Raw genomic sequence first — 12,958 nt, forward strand, 5'->3', positions numbered from 1 at the left:
ATTATACAAGATTCAAATGATTTCTTGTTTTAACATATTTCAGTTTAACTTGCATTCTATTTGAAAAAAGTAACTGCATTTCAGTTAAATACTAACACTAAAGAGTATGATATAGATGTAAGAAATAGTGCATGTTATTTATCTAGATGAGAATGCTATGTTGAGAAGAGTGCAGCATGATTCTAGAAGCATGTTGGTTGAATGTGATCGAGACCTACAGAATGTTGTTGATAGAAGACTACTAATACTCAAGGACAACTTGGACGAGGAGAAAAATCTGGTTAAACGCTTAAAGAAAGAGGTAAACATTTCATAACATATGTCATAGTTAAACCATGTCATTTTAAATGAAAAGATATTTGTGAAAAGATTTTGTAAAGACCTTTAAAGTGAATTATTGCACAAGAATTCACAGGCCCCACTGAGTTGACAGGCCATTATTTGAGCTATAGTCTTAAAATAACTATTTACCAGCATTTGTGAATAATAAATAAATTATCACTTGATTTGGGTCTTATGGTACTAAATCAAAGGGTCTTATATCAGAAATTGCAAACAGACTCTTTTATCTGAAAAACTAGTTGTGTTAAGAAATCCAAAATCAATTGATCAGTTCATGTATATCTCGATCTTTAGATTAGATAATTTCTGTCCTTATATTGAATACTTTATTATCATGATTATAGCTCGAAGAGAAAAGTAAGACCATTCTAAAGCTTGAAAGTTTGCAGACCTTGGATAAAACAGAGAAACATAAAGAAGAAATCAATGTCTTAAAGAGGTTAGTGATTCTGTTTAACAAAACAAGCCCATTTACAAGTAATATCAGTTGTTAATCATGTAAGTACAAAATTGATGTTCTGCAGTCTGATGATACTTTTTTATGCCCCATTTATTAGCATTATGTTTCCTGGTCCGTGCATTAGTTTGTTTGTCCATCCGTCATTCCTTCTATCCCGCTTCAGGTTTAAATTTTGGTCAAGGTAGTTTTTGATGAAGTTGAAGTCCAATCAACTAGAAACTTAGTACAAATCCCAAATTAGAGTTTTGACGTTTCACTGAACATAGAAAATGATAGTGCTAGTGGGGCATCTGTGTACTATGGACACTTTCTTGTATTGTACTGGTGGTGTCCTGAAACCCACATTATTAGAGAGCTGATTAATATTAAAGAAATGATTAAAAAAAAAATAGAAAAAAGTAAGATTTCCTCCATTATCAGGAATTTTAATAATTTAGATAACCATTATATGGAACAAAATGTCATCAGACAAAAAGTTTACACATAAAAAGTCTAAATGCTTCTACTTAATCTGTTAATTAAATTATTTTACTCTGATTTTCTTCTTTTTTTTCTTTCGTAAAAATGTAAAAAAATAATCCAATAGAGGAAAATTTGAATAATATACGTCTAGCAAATTATAACTATCAACTTGTCCTTTCCTATAATCACTAATTGAAAGTAAATTGAATCTTTTTACATTGCTGGGACTGTAGCTAGTGTATCAATATTTATTGATCGTAGCTGTATATAGAACTCAGTGGTAGACTTGTTTTCTGTATATTATATCACTTAAATCATGGCTGATGTGTGAAATAATTATGGAAATCAGGTAAACGAATATATTTTTTTACTTACTTTATTTTTATTGGGTGTTCAGAGTTGGCAAAGGAGCTGCATCTTTTTAAGAATGTACTGTTGAAATAGGTTACTTAAAATTTTCTTTATTTGGAATAAGTATTATTTCTGGGAAGACTGACATGGTTTAAAAGATGTCACCTGAAAACCAATTTTATTTAGAAAAGCCCTTTTGAGTTTTGAGTTGTGTACTTCTCATTGTGATAAGACTAGGTCGATTCTCAGGAAATAACTGCCATACAATTCAATATTCTATTCAAAACATAAGCATAAACAATTTAACATAGTTACAATATTCTACATAGATACTCGATGTCATATAGTTAGTTAGTTAGTTGGTTGCAACAGCACATATATGGTTATGCCTTACGTTCTTGCAATCCTCGACATGCCTCTAAGAAAAAACAAGACCCTTATTGATTTTTTTCAGCAGGTCAGAGGTCAAGGTTTCAAACATTTAAAAGACTGAAATTTGTGATGTTATGGATTCAAAACAATCTTTTGAGATTAAATCAGATGTTTTATTCTTTCTTTGTTTAAAGGGAACAAGATCTTTATTGATTTTTAGGTCAGTTGGTCAAGGGTCAGGGTTACTACAGCAGAAAATTTTGTATCTTTTATGTTTCCCTGCAGTTGATATAAAGTGTCTGTAGACTTAACAGTCCTCATTGTAGTCATCACTTAAATCTTTTTATTGCTAATACTAAAACCCCAAAGACTCTGTGCTTCTGAAATTTCATGATTGGACAGTTCTAAAGGAATATTCTCCTTATAAGTGTTATGAATATTAGCACCATTCTGGAAAGCAACATTAATATCGTTAAATGGAACAAATTTGTCAATACTCTGTCATGATCAGCTAACATTTTATTGCATTTCATCTCACAATTTCAGACAGAATTTGTCTGTTGAGAATTCATCTTTTTTTTTCATAGAAAGTTACTCGACATAGATCAAGTCTATATCAATAATCCTATTCTAGTACCAACATTTTTATTCCTTTGGCAATTAGAAGAAGGCTAGGATTGATTTATCACCATTTTTTAGCATTACTTGTCATTCTCTATGTCAAATTGTGATATGAACAGTTAGAAACTTATTCTTAAGTTATTCAAAGTATTGTAGCGACTTTGTGTTGTATTTTTTATGATAAATGTGGACTTTGATTCCTGTATTTAGATTTTATACTATTTTGAACATTTAACTATTATGGGTGGATGTACCTCAAAACAAAGTTTCAGTGTGGCGAAGCAAAAACTCCAGTAAGTGTTTCAATTGTTTAATTAAAGCATGTATATTTAATTTTTCTTTAAAGATATATTTTAAATGATGATTTATATTGTATTTTTTTAAGCGCTGACATAATTTTAAAGTGAAACTTAAAAAAAAATATTTTTCTAGTACCATACAAACTCAAATTTCTGCTAAAGATGTGCTTTTTAAAATTTTAAATTAAAAAAAAACGAACATTGAACAAAAATCTAAAAATTATTGATATGTTATAGAGCTCCTTTTCGAGATATATATAAATTATAAGAAATGGCAGGAGGAGGCTAACTTGGACTTTCAGACACAAATTCCCAAACTGTGACATAACTACATCCTTAAACCAGTGATATATTATCAGTTAAAATTGCTATACTGTATTATTAAAGCTTGTATTTTTTGTCTTTCAGAACTAATATGGAGCTGTTTGATAAATGTGCCAAATCTGAAGGTTTGTATTTTTTACTGACATCTGGGTAATTTTAATGAGTTTGCCATAAACTTAGATTCAGATAAATTTATGCATAGATGTATCCTGAATTTATTAGAAATCAAACTGGATACCAATAACGAACATATTTTAAAAAGTGATATTTTTCAAAGGAAGACATTGCTGTTAAAAAAAATATAGTACATTAGTTGCCCAAAACAAAATAGTTTTCAATAGTGTTCTACTTAGTTATTGATTTGGCATTGCCACTTTACTGATTCAAGCTTCACTGATGAATCTTTTTTTTTCTTAAAATTTTTTTTAAGCCATGTGTATTTTGTATTTTTACGTGGTAGAGAAAATTTCCTGATTGTGAAAAAAATACCATTTTTAATGGATAATCCAAAAATATGAGCACATCTTAAAAAAATTGCTATTGCCAGTTGATTACTGAGTAAATATAAGGAGATGTTGTATGATTGCCAATGAGACATTTATCCACCTGAGACCAACTGACGTAAATGTTAGAACTATAATACAGTTCTGTGTCCAGGATCTTTCTAAATGTAGGTCTTTAATAAGGTTTATCACATATTTGTTATGAATACGTCGGGTTTTGCATATGCAATAACCTCAAAATTGGCAAAAAAGAGTATATTGATATTGTGTCCTGATTCTAAATGATGTGACGTCATTGCGTCCTTAACAACATGTTTGTGATAAATTGTTTAAGATTTTACCTTTTATCTTTCATTAAATTGTTATAATTGACATTTCTTCTCTTTTCTGTAGAACATAAATATGTGATAAAAAGATTATAACATGTCTTTTCCATATTGGCCCTGGTATCATCCCTCGACCCATATCGGCCCTTGGCTAAAGCCTTGAGGCTGATATGGGAGTCATCGGAATGATACCAGGCCAATATGGAAAAGGATATGTTATAATCTATACATATAGTTTCACACTTTTAAGTCTTTATTACTTTTGGATACCCTTCAAATTTGAATGGATATTTACTCCTAACAAAACTTTGATTGGAAATAGTTTGGCTGATGTAGGACTTCTGTCTTTTCATTGAATAATTTTTCTTAATGTAAATTGATCATTAAGTTTTATAATGATTTTGGATAGGTCAGATAAACTGCCTACAGGATGATATGAGAAAGAGCGAAAAAGATGTGGAGATAGAAAAACTACGATCCTATGAATTAGAGGTTAGTGTAAAAAGTGGTTTATCAAATAGGTTAAAATACAGGGTATAGAGATTGAAATACTTATCCCTATTTTATGCCCCATTTATTGGCATTATGTTTCTGGTCTATGTGTCCGTCCGTTTGTTCATTCATCCGTCTATCCGGCTCCAGGATAAATTTTTGGCTGAGGAAGTTTTTGATGTAGTTGAATTCCAATTGTCTTGAAACTTAGTAAGGGCTATTCCATTTAAACATAGCTCAACCCCAAGGAAGGCACCTGAAAATTCAAGGTACCCCCCATAGAAGTGATATTTTTCAAGTTCGGCAATGGTAGAGAAGTGTTTTTTTCTGTTCCACCACCACCAATAGAAGTGTTTTTTTTTTTTAAATGCAGACACCTCCGACAGAAGCAATTTTTTTCTTTATAATTTACTACCACCAACAGAGGCAAATTTAAAATTCTTAATTTATTTTTGTAAAGGCAAAATTGGAGGGTATCAAAATTAATTTAATTTTGAGATGAGAAAGGTTTTATTACAACAATCACTGTCAGAAACCTTTTGCTGGGTATATCGTGTTGTTTTGTTATATATACTGTATGTACCTATGTTTCTGGGATGTGGAATGGCATAATACACTGTCCGAATCGTGTGAAAGTCAAGGGTACAAGTTCACTATATTATCATTATTTTCAGAGGAAAGGAAAAAGTTTCAAGATCCAATTTATGGGAAGAAGCAAAACATAAATTATTTTCAATTCTAACGACAGAATATTGCTGAAATCTTAAACTACATTTTGTAAAATAATTTTGTCATTTTTTTTGTAAGGCAATACAAAGTATTCTGTTCAAATACTCCATGTATACCTGTATATGTATATTTTTGTTATCACTTGTTCAATGAATTTATGCAACTGTTTGCACATCATGATTGGATTTAATTGAGTTGTTTGTTAAAATCACATACCCCTAGTTGCAATCAGAGATGGATCAATGATTTGATGTTGGGGGCAATGGAAGGCTAGGCCTAAAAATAGGGAAAATGGGCTAAAAAAGAAAAAAAATGGTGGAGGGGTGGGAGCACACATTTGTTAAAAGAGATCCTGGTCCACCCCTGGCAAGCACACTGAGGTTTGATAATAAATATTCATAACTTGAACTTTTAATCAGTATTAAGGCAGTCTTTCAATATTAAAGAGATCTTAAAGTTATGCATCTTAAAATTTCTGCTTGCACAGTTCACAATCATATAAAACTGAAGCAGCTGTGAATGTGTAAATTGAACTTTGACCTTGAAAATCAGAGAGATTGCTATGTATATTTGTGTTAAATAAAAAATCTTGGAATGTTGCAGGAAATTTAGGCCTACATAAAATAATGTTGTGTTTCCAATCACCCCCTTGAAATTTTGAAGGGACAGTAGGTAGGTTATTTTTTTTTTTTTTTTTTAGATATATTATTAACAACCGTGTATTACATAACATTTCATGTTTCTACTGTATATAATTTTTGACTTTTAGCTTGACAAAAATAGTTGACGGACAGATAGACGAAGTGAAAAGTATAGAGCTCCTGCATCCTTGATGCAGCAACTGAAATATAATACAGCAAGTTATAAAAGCCAAATCAAACCCTAAAAAAGGGCAGCACTACCCTTTAGAAATAAGCTTAAGTTATATAAAACTCTATTTCCAGTTACCAGACACAAGTTTGGAATTTAATAGAAAGAGATTGATTATATTAACCCACTTTAAAAATCTCCCTAAGATAACTTTTAGTTTACCCCTTTTAAAATCCCCCTGAAATAACTTTTAGTTTACCCCCTTTAAAAATACCCCCGAAAAAAACAAACTAAGTCCAAACCTAAAAAAAATTTGGGCAGCACTTCCCCTAGGAAATTAGCTTTTTAAACCCAATTCCCCTATTTCAGGACCAAAAGTTTGGGATTGTCAGAGAAAGAAATTGAGAAGATGTGGGGCAGATTCATTTATAGGAACATGAACCAAACATCATCCCAAACCTACAGATAGACAAATATATTATGTACACTGTACCTGGCAGGACCAAAATTAAAAAAAAATAATGTTTGTTTGAGGTAGCCTGACTGCGCAGATTGAGAGCCTCCCGACTGTAAAATTTTTATTGAAAAAAATCGTAATTTTTTACGATATCCGGATTGTTTTCGTTTCTTTTCCATATCCGGTTGCCTTTTTCTCTTATACTTTGATCCCGGTCGCAAATGCGCTTTGAACTAAACCTGGATTCCTGCGTGGTTCAAAGAGGTAAACTGATTCGGATGTCATGTTTTGGTTTGGCCGAAATTGTCAAACAAACGCACAAAAAAAAAACACAAATGATTCTCTCACCACTTATAAAACAGCCCCCCAGAGAAGCATTTTCATTCAAGCTAACAATATCCATGTAGAGATGCATTTTTTATCAATACACACACCTGGATAGAAGCAATTTATTTCCGACAACAGCCAGGGATAGAATTTTTTTTCTTTGCCGTCCGTGTGTATGAGCTATGTTTAAATGGAATAGCCCTAAACATGTTTCCTATGATATGATCTTTTTAATTTAAATGCCAGATTAAAGTTTTGACCCCTAAATGGCGTTCCACTGAACATAGAAAATGATAGTGCAGATGGGGCATCGGTGTACTTGGGACACATTCTTGTTATTTCCTCATTTGCATAAGGAACCAGATTCTTCAAAAATAAAACAGGAAAAAAAACCCAGTAAAAACTTAATTGGAAAACATTTATTTTTTAACTTATGTGTTTTATGAATAATAAAATTGAAGCTGATTTTTTATGACGTAAAACATATTTTTATGTTGTTTGTACCATATGCAGCCTTATTGCCAATGTAAATCAAATTGTATATGGAAAAACAGGGTTTTTTATTGTTTCACTGAATTGTTTCCCTCTGATATGACAAAAAATTTACTTACTCTTATTATTACAGGAGAATCTGTATTCCAATAAACTTTCCAGACAAATGGATTTAAAGGAGATATGGAGAATAGTACAAAAAGATATAGAGAATGAATGTCAGGATGAAATCAGTGTAGGTGGCGTCATATTTGTAGATTAACTTTCTGGGTTGAGCCTGTACAGCAACATGAGAATGCAATCCAGATGAGATGACCCATGATAATCAGTTTATCGCTATTTTACCTACAATAGTAGATTATCTTTATGTAGCATTATGTTTTCTGGTCTGTGCGTCCATCCGTCTGTTCGTCCGTCAGTTCGTCCCACTTCAGGTTAAAGTTTTTGGTCAAGGTAGTTTTGGATTAAGTTAAGTCCAATCAACTTGAAACTTAGTACACATGTTCCCTATGATATGATCTTTCTAGTTTTAATGCCAAATTAGAGTGTTTACCCCAATTTCATGGTCCACTAAACATAGAAAATGAAAGTTTGAGTGGGGCATCTGTGTTATATGGACACATTCTTGTTCAGTATCATTTTAGTATGCAATATTCAGTTTATATTAAATTACTATTGCAGAAATGATTGGTTTGATTTTCATCAAATCTATTCAATTATATATAGATATTTATTGGTAAGAAATGAAAAATAAATGCCCCAACATACTTTACAAAAATATATGGGTTTAACTCACCTCTATAAGAGCAATCATTTCTGGATAGTTTATTCTTTTTCTTGTTATTTCTGATAACAAAGTAAAAGTTAATGTCAAGTTTGACTTTTGCATTCTTTATTTTTCAGTTTGAGAATGAGATGAATGATTCAGCAGATACAATCAAGAGGAGAATATTCAATGAAATTCTGGCCCTTAAATCTGACCTTCATCTGACAAAGTCAACATTTGAGCTGGTAATTTGAAAAAATAAACAAAAAATCTATAGGTTGCACTTTGTAAATACAGCAGTTTCTTAAACCATGCCTCTTTTGGGGAGATTTTATTAGAATATTCATAGAAAATAAGTTTTGTTTACATACTGGTTCCAAGTTATGCTCTTTGAGTTCAATCTCATAGAGACATAACTTGGGAATGTTAACGGTAAATATACATGTGCATATTGTTTACATTGAAATCTGTGGTAACCCTTCATTTGAGGTAGGGGTAGTTAAGAAAATTAGTGTTAGTTTAAGCTCTGAAAAGTTCAGGGCATATAAACTTTAAAAATATGCTGCACAGCCCTATATTTTGACCTTTGAAAAAAATTGTAGTGCATATTAACTTTCAGTTCTAGGATAAGATTTTTTTCAAAACTTCATAGTAAAAGTGGTACAGTTTTAGCCGTAAAAGGAGTTCCTTTTGGGAAATTGCATTGTCAATATTTACAGAAATGCAACCTATAGTTGGTTTTCTCTCTATCTCTATTTACATGATTTATCACACTTCCTTTAGATGAAGAGTAATGAATAAAGGGGTTTGCTAAGAACCCTAAAGCACTGGGTGCAATTTTCCCTGTGAAATATGGTTTAAAGATAATTCATAAGGCTTTTAACCATCATCCATCAAAATTGTTATGAAATTTTATTGAGTGTTTCTTAACACTTAAATCATGCCATCTGTTTAACCTGCTTATTCTAGTAAAATGTTTTGTTTTGGGTTCATTCTTTGAAAAATGCCTTGGAAGATAACAAAAATAACAGTATGTCAAAAAATCATTGTATATGATCTCAAAAAAGATTGGAATGTTTTATTTTCAGAACAAGTCCAAGAAAAAAGAATCCTCTTTACGTAAATGTAGCTGTTTTGGGACAGGTAGTTCTGCAAGCTCTCCACTTGTAGGTAAGAAAGTTATCCAATAACTCCATGTATACATTGATGTTGCAGTCGTCATTAATATTAAGTTTAAAACCCCAAATATATAGATTTAGAAGAAGATGTGGTATGAGTGCTAATGAGACAGCTCTCCATCCAACTCACAATTTGTAAAAGAAAAAACATTTAAAAGGGAAAACCAACGGTTTAATCTATATAAGGAACGAGAAACATTTATGGACCACTTCAACAAATGACAACTACTGAACATCAGGTTCCTGAATTAGGACAGGTGCAAACAAATGCAGCAGGTTTAAATGTTTTAATAGGTACCAACCTTCACCCTTACCCTAAACAATAGTGTAACATCACAACATAGAAAGACACACTATAGAATATCCATTAAAATGGCTGTATTGTTTACAGGGATGCCTATACAATATGTCAAAATCTAAATCATCCTTAACCTATAAATCTTATTGCATAGCTCCCTATTAAACTTGATTTAAGGATTTGAATAAGTTTCAAACAAAGTTAACATTTATTAAATTACTGAAAACCCCTTACAAAATGCAAGCTTATCCATAAAGAAAGGAGCCACTATCACAATGTCAGCAATTGAGGATAATAGAACCCCTCCCTATACCAGGATATTGAAATAATTTGGAAATCGTTTATAATTGTACTAACTGTTTGGTTTTTTTTAGAGGCACTTACAATAGATTTCTTTAATGGAAACAGACCATTACCTCAAATATTAACTGATAGCCCTAGTTTAAACAAAGAACAATCTAGTAGAGAGAACTTGAATGACATGAACGATTGTAGCTCAGTAAGCACTGAAAATACTGTTGTTAGGAATCGTCTTCTTTCTCAAAACTCCAGTACTGATGGCATTTTAGAATTTGATTGTCGTTCCGAAAGTGATACAAACATTGATATTAATGAAAACGAGGACAGTTTTGTTTCGTTAGAAGATTCTATGACAAGCAGCTTGAGAAGGCTCAGTTACCAAGCTGCAATCGACGATTCTAAGGAATCGGATAAAACTGATGTTGTAATTGGATCAACAGATTCAGAATCTGCCATTGATTTGATCGAGAGTCAATCTAATTGTGATGTGGCAGCACAGCCACAACGTCGGCTAAGTAGTGGATGTACTTTAATGGGGGATGACGTTTATCTTGGGGATAATATCGACACAAGCAGCAAGGGAGTAGAGGATTATTGTTGGAAAGATAACATGGTGGTTTTCGATGAAGATGTTTCGTACTCAAGTTACAGCTTTTCGCACTTGTCCTATCCATTCCAGCCGCTTAGACAGGATGTTTTCAGGTAACTGATATATACAAATTTATATGTATGTTTATTATATACAAGTCTCTTGAATTTGTTTTTTATCGGGGGGAGGTTAGTTTATAGGAATCACCCTGTCTGTCAAAACTAAATTTTGTATACTTTTTGTCGAGCCTGCGACTTTAGTTGCAGAAAGCTCAACATAGGGATAGTGTTCCGGCGGCGGCGGTGTTAGCCCACTTCTTAAAAGCTTTATATTTTAATAGGTGGAAGACCTGGATGCTTCATACTTTGTATATAGATGCCTCATGTTACGAAGTTTCAGTCAGTCACATGGCCAATGTCCTTTACCTCATTTTCATGGTTCAGTGACTACTTGAAAAAAAAGTTCAGATTTTTTGTAATGTTTAATTCTCTCTTATTAGTAATAGGATAACTATATTTGGTATGTGTGTACCTTGCAAGGTCCTCACGCCCGTCAGACAGTTTTAACTTGACCTCGACCTCATTTCATGGATCAGTGAACAAGGTTAAGTTTTGGTGGTCAAGTCCATATCTCAGATACTATAAGCGGTAGGGCTAGTATATTCGGTGTATGGAAGGACTGTAAGTTGTACATGTCCAACTGGCAGGTGTCATCTGACCTTGACCTCATTTTCATGGTTCAGTGGTTATAGTTAAGTTTTTGTGTTTTGGTCTGGTTTTTTTCAAACTTTATGCAGTAGGTCTACTATATTTGGTGTATGGAATGATTGTAAGGTGTACATGTCTAGCGGGCAGATGTCATCTGACCTTGACCTCATTTTCATGGTTCAGTGGTCAAAGTTAAGTTTTTGAGTTTTGGTCTCTTTATTTTATACTATAAGCCATAGGTCAACTATATTTGGTGTATAGAAATATTTTATGATCTATATGTCAGTGGCGCAGGTTTTATTTGACCTTGACCTCATTTTCACGGTTCATTGAACAGTGTAAAGTTTTTGTGCTTTGGTCTATTTTTCTTAAACTATAAGTAATAGGTCAACTATAATTGTTGTATGGAAGCATTGTTAGCTGTATATGTCTGCTTGGTATGGTCATCTGACCTTGACCTCATTCTCATGGTTCTAAGTCTTTATTTTGTTATCTTGGTTAATGTTAAGTTTATGTGACAGTTGTAATAAAGCTTTATACTTAGGACTATCAACATAATATCAATGATTAGTAAAGAAGGCGAGACATTTCAGTGTGTGCACTCTTGTCTATTTAATGATGTGCCACAATTACCATGTGAAGGATTTTGTTCCAAGGCAAGTTAATCTAAAATTATACCCCTTTCACCATAGACATTTTACAAATATGAGAACCAACCTTATCCTCCCAGCTTCTCTTTCCTGGTTCATCCTATTAACATGAAATTTAGTATATTATTAGATCCTAATATGCAGATGTACATTCTGTCTATTGAGGTTGTTTTTATGAGTAATTCCTATTTCAACTTTAAACTTCAGGCCTGTCTGGCACCAAGCTTGTTATCTCAACTTCTTCTGTATAGTCTTTCATATATACATATCCCTCATTATACTGTTTGATTCTAATACTGTGGATTCATTTATTTTCATTGGTAGCAATTTTCATGGATTAAGGATAACTTACATGTTTGTGGATATTTGATTTAGTGGTTTTCTGAAGTCTGCTTACAAGCCAATTGAAAATGTGTTATTTGTTGATCATTTGATTTCGTGGTTTGTCTGTACTCACAAAATGCACAAAAAAATGGTATACTATGAATAATAATGAATCCACAGTACTCAGATGTGCATGTTACTGTCTAATGAATTTTTAGATTTTTGTCATGTCAACTTAGATTTTTTTTAATTGTCCTCCACAAACAGCAACTTCTTCAATAAATGTAAAGGCATAGCTTATTCCCTTTGGTCCCCTTGTTTGACCAATTAGTGAATTAGTTTTAAGTTGAATGTAAATGTCATTTTGATATACATATTTGCTTTGCTTGTGGGTATGAGGTTCTGCTACAGTTATGTCCCCTTGTACTTAATCAATGATTTTTAGGATTAAGTGGTTAAAATACAATTTGTGTATTTGAATGCACCTTTGACGCATCAAATGTATAAAGTGTTGGTTTGTTATTGTTTTTGGTTTTTAATGCCCGTGCCACAAGGCAAGGTGGGCATTAAGTGTTACCCTTGACAGTCTTTATGTCTGTCCTGATATTTGTCTTAGTTTTGTTTGAAAAAAAATCTTAAGCAGGGGCATTAGTGTACTCAAACACATTCTAATTTTATTTTTGACTAGCCTTGGCCTCAATACTGCTGCATCTGAATATGAGCCCCCTAAGATGTTAACCAATGTTTATCCCCGGCTTAGTATATATCTAGGATTTTGA

The 12,958-nt window shown here is 32.3% G+C and overlaps 1 protein-coding gene across 6 annotated transcripts in view; it reads left to right on the forward strand.

The window, feature by feature from the left end:
- Positions 1-12,958, forward strand: part of LOC134687308 (inositol 1,4,5-triphosphate receptor associated 2-like) — a 126,824-nt gene that overhangs the window by 35,826 nt on the left and 78,040 nt on the right. For 5 of the 6 annotated variants that reach the window (XM_063547487.1, XM_063547484.1, XM_063547488.1 and 2 more), the window contains 8 exons: positions 147-301; positions 687-781; positions 3,316-3,356; positions 4,470-4,552; positions 7,501-7,602; positions 8,271-8,378; positions 9,222-9,303; positions 9,984-10,611. In XM_063547487.1, the coding sequence (XP_063403557.1) occupies positions 147-301; positions 687-781; positions 3,316-3,356; positions 4,470-4,552; positions 7,501-7,602; positions 8,271-8,378; positions 9,222-9,303; positions 9,984-10,611 (1,294 nt within the window). The remainder of the gene's footprint in view (positions 1-146; positions 302-686; positions 782-3,315; positions 3,357-4,469; positions 4,553-7,500; positions 7,603-8,270; positions 8,379-9,221; positions 9,304-9,983; positions 10,612-12,958) is intronic. The other variant, XM_063547485.1, reaches the window with a different exon arrangement.

The sequence above is a fragment of the Mytilus trossulus genome, chromosome 10, assembly GCF_036588685.1.
Source record: "Mytilus trossulus isolate FHL-02 chromosome 10, PNRI_Mtr1.1.1.hap1, whole genome shotgun sequence".
Lineage (NCBI taxonomy): Eukaryota > Metazoa > Mollusca > Bivalvia > Mytilida > Mytilidae > Mytilus > Mytilus trossulus.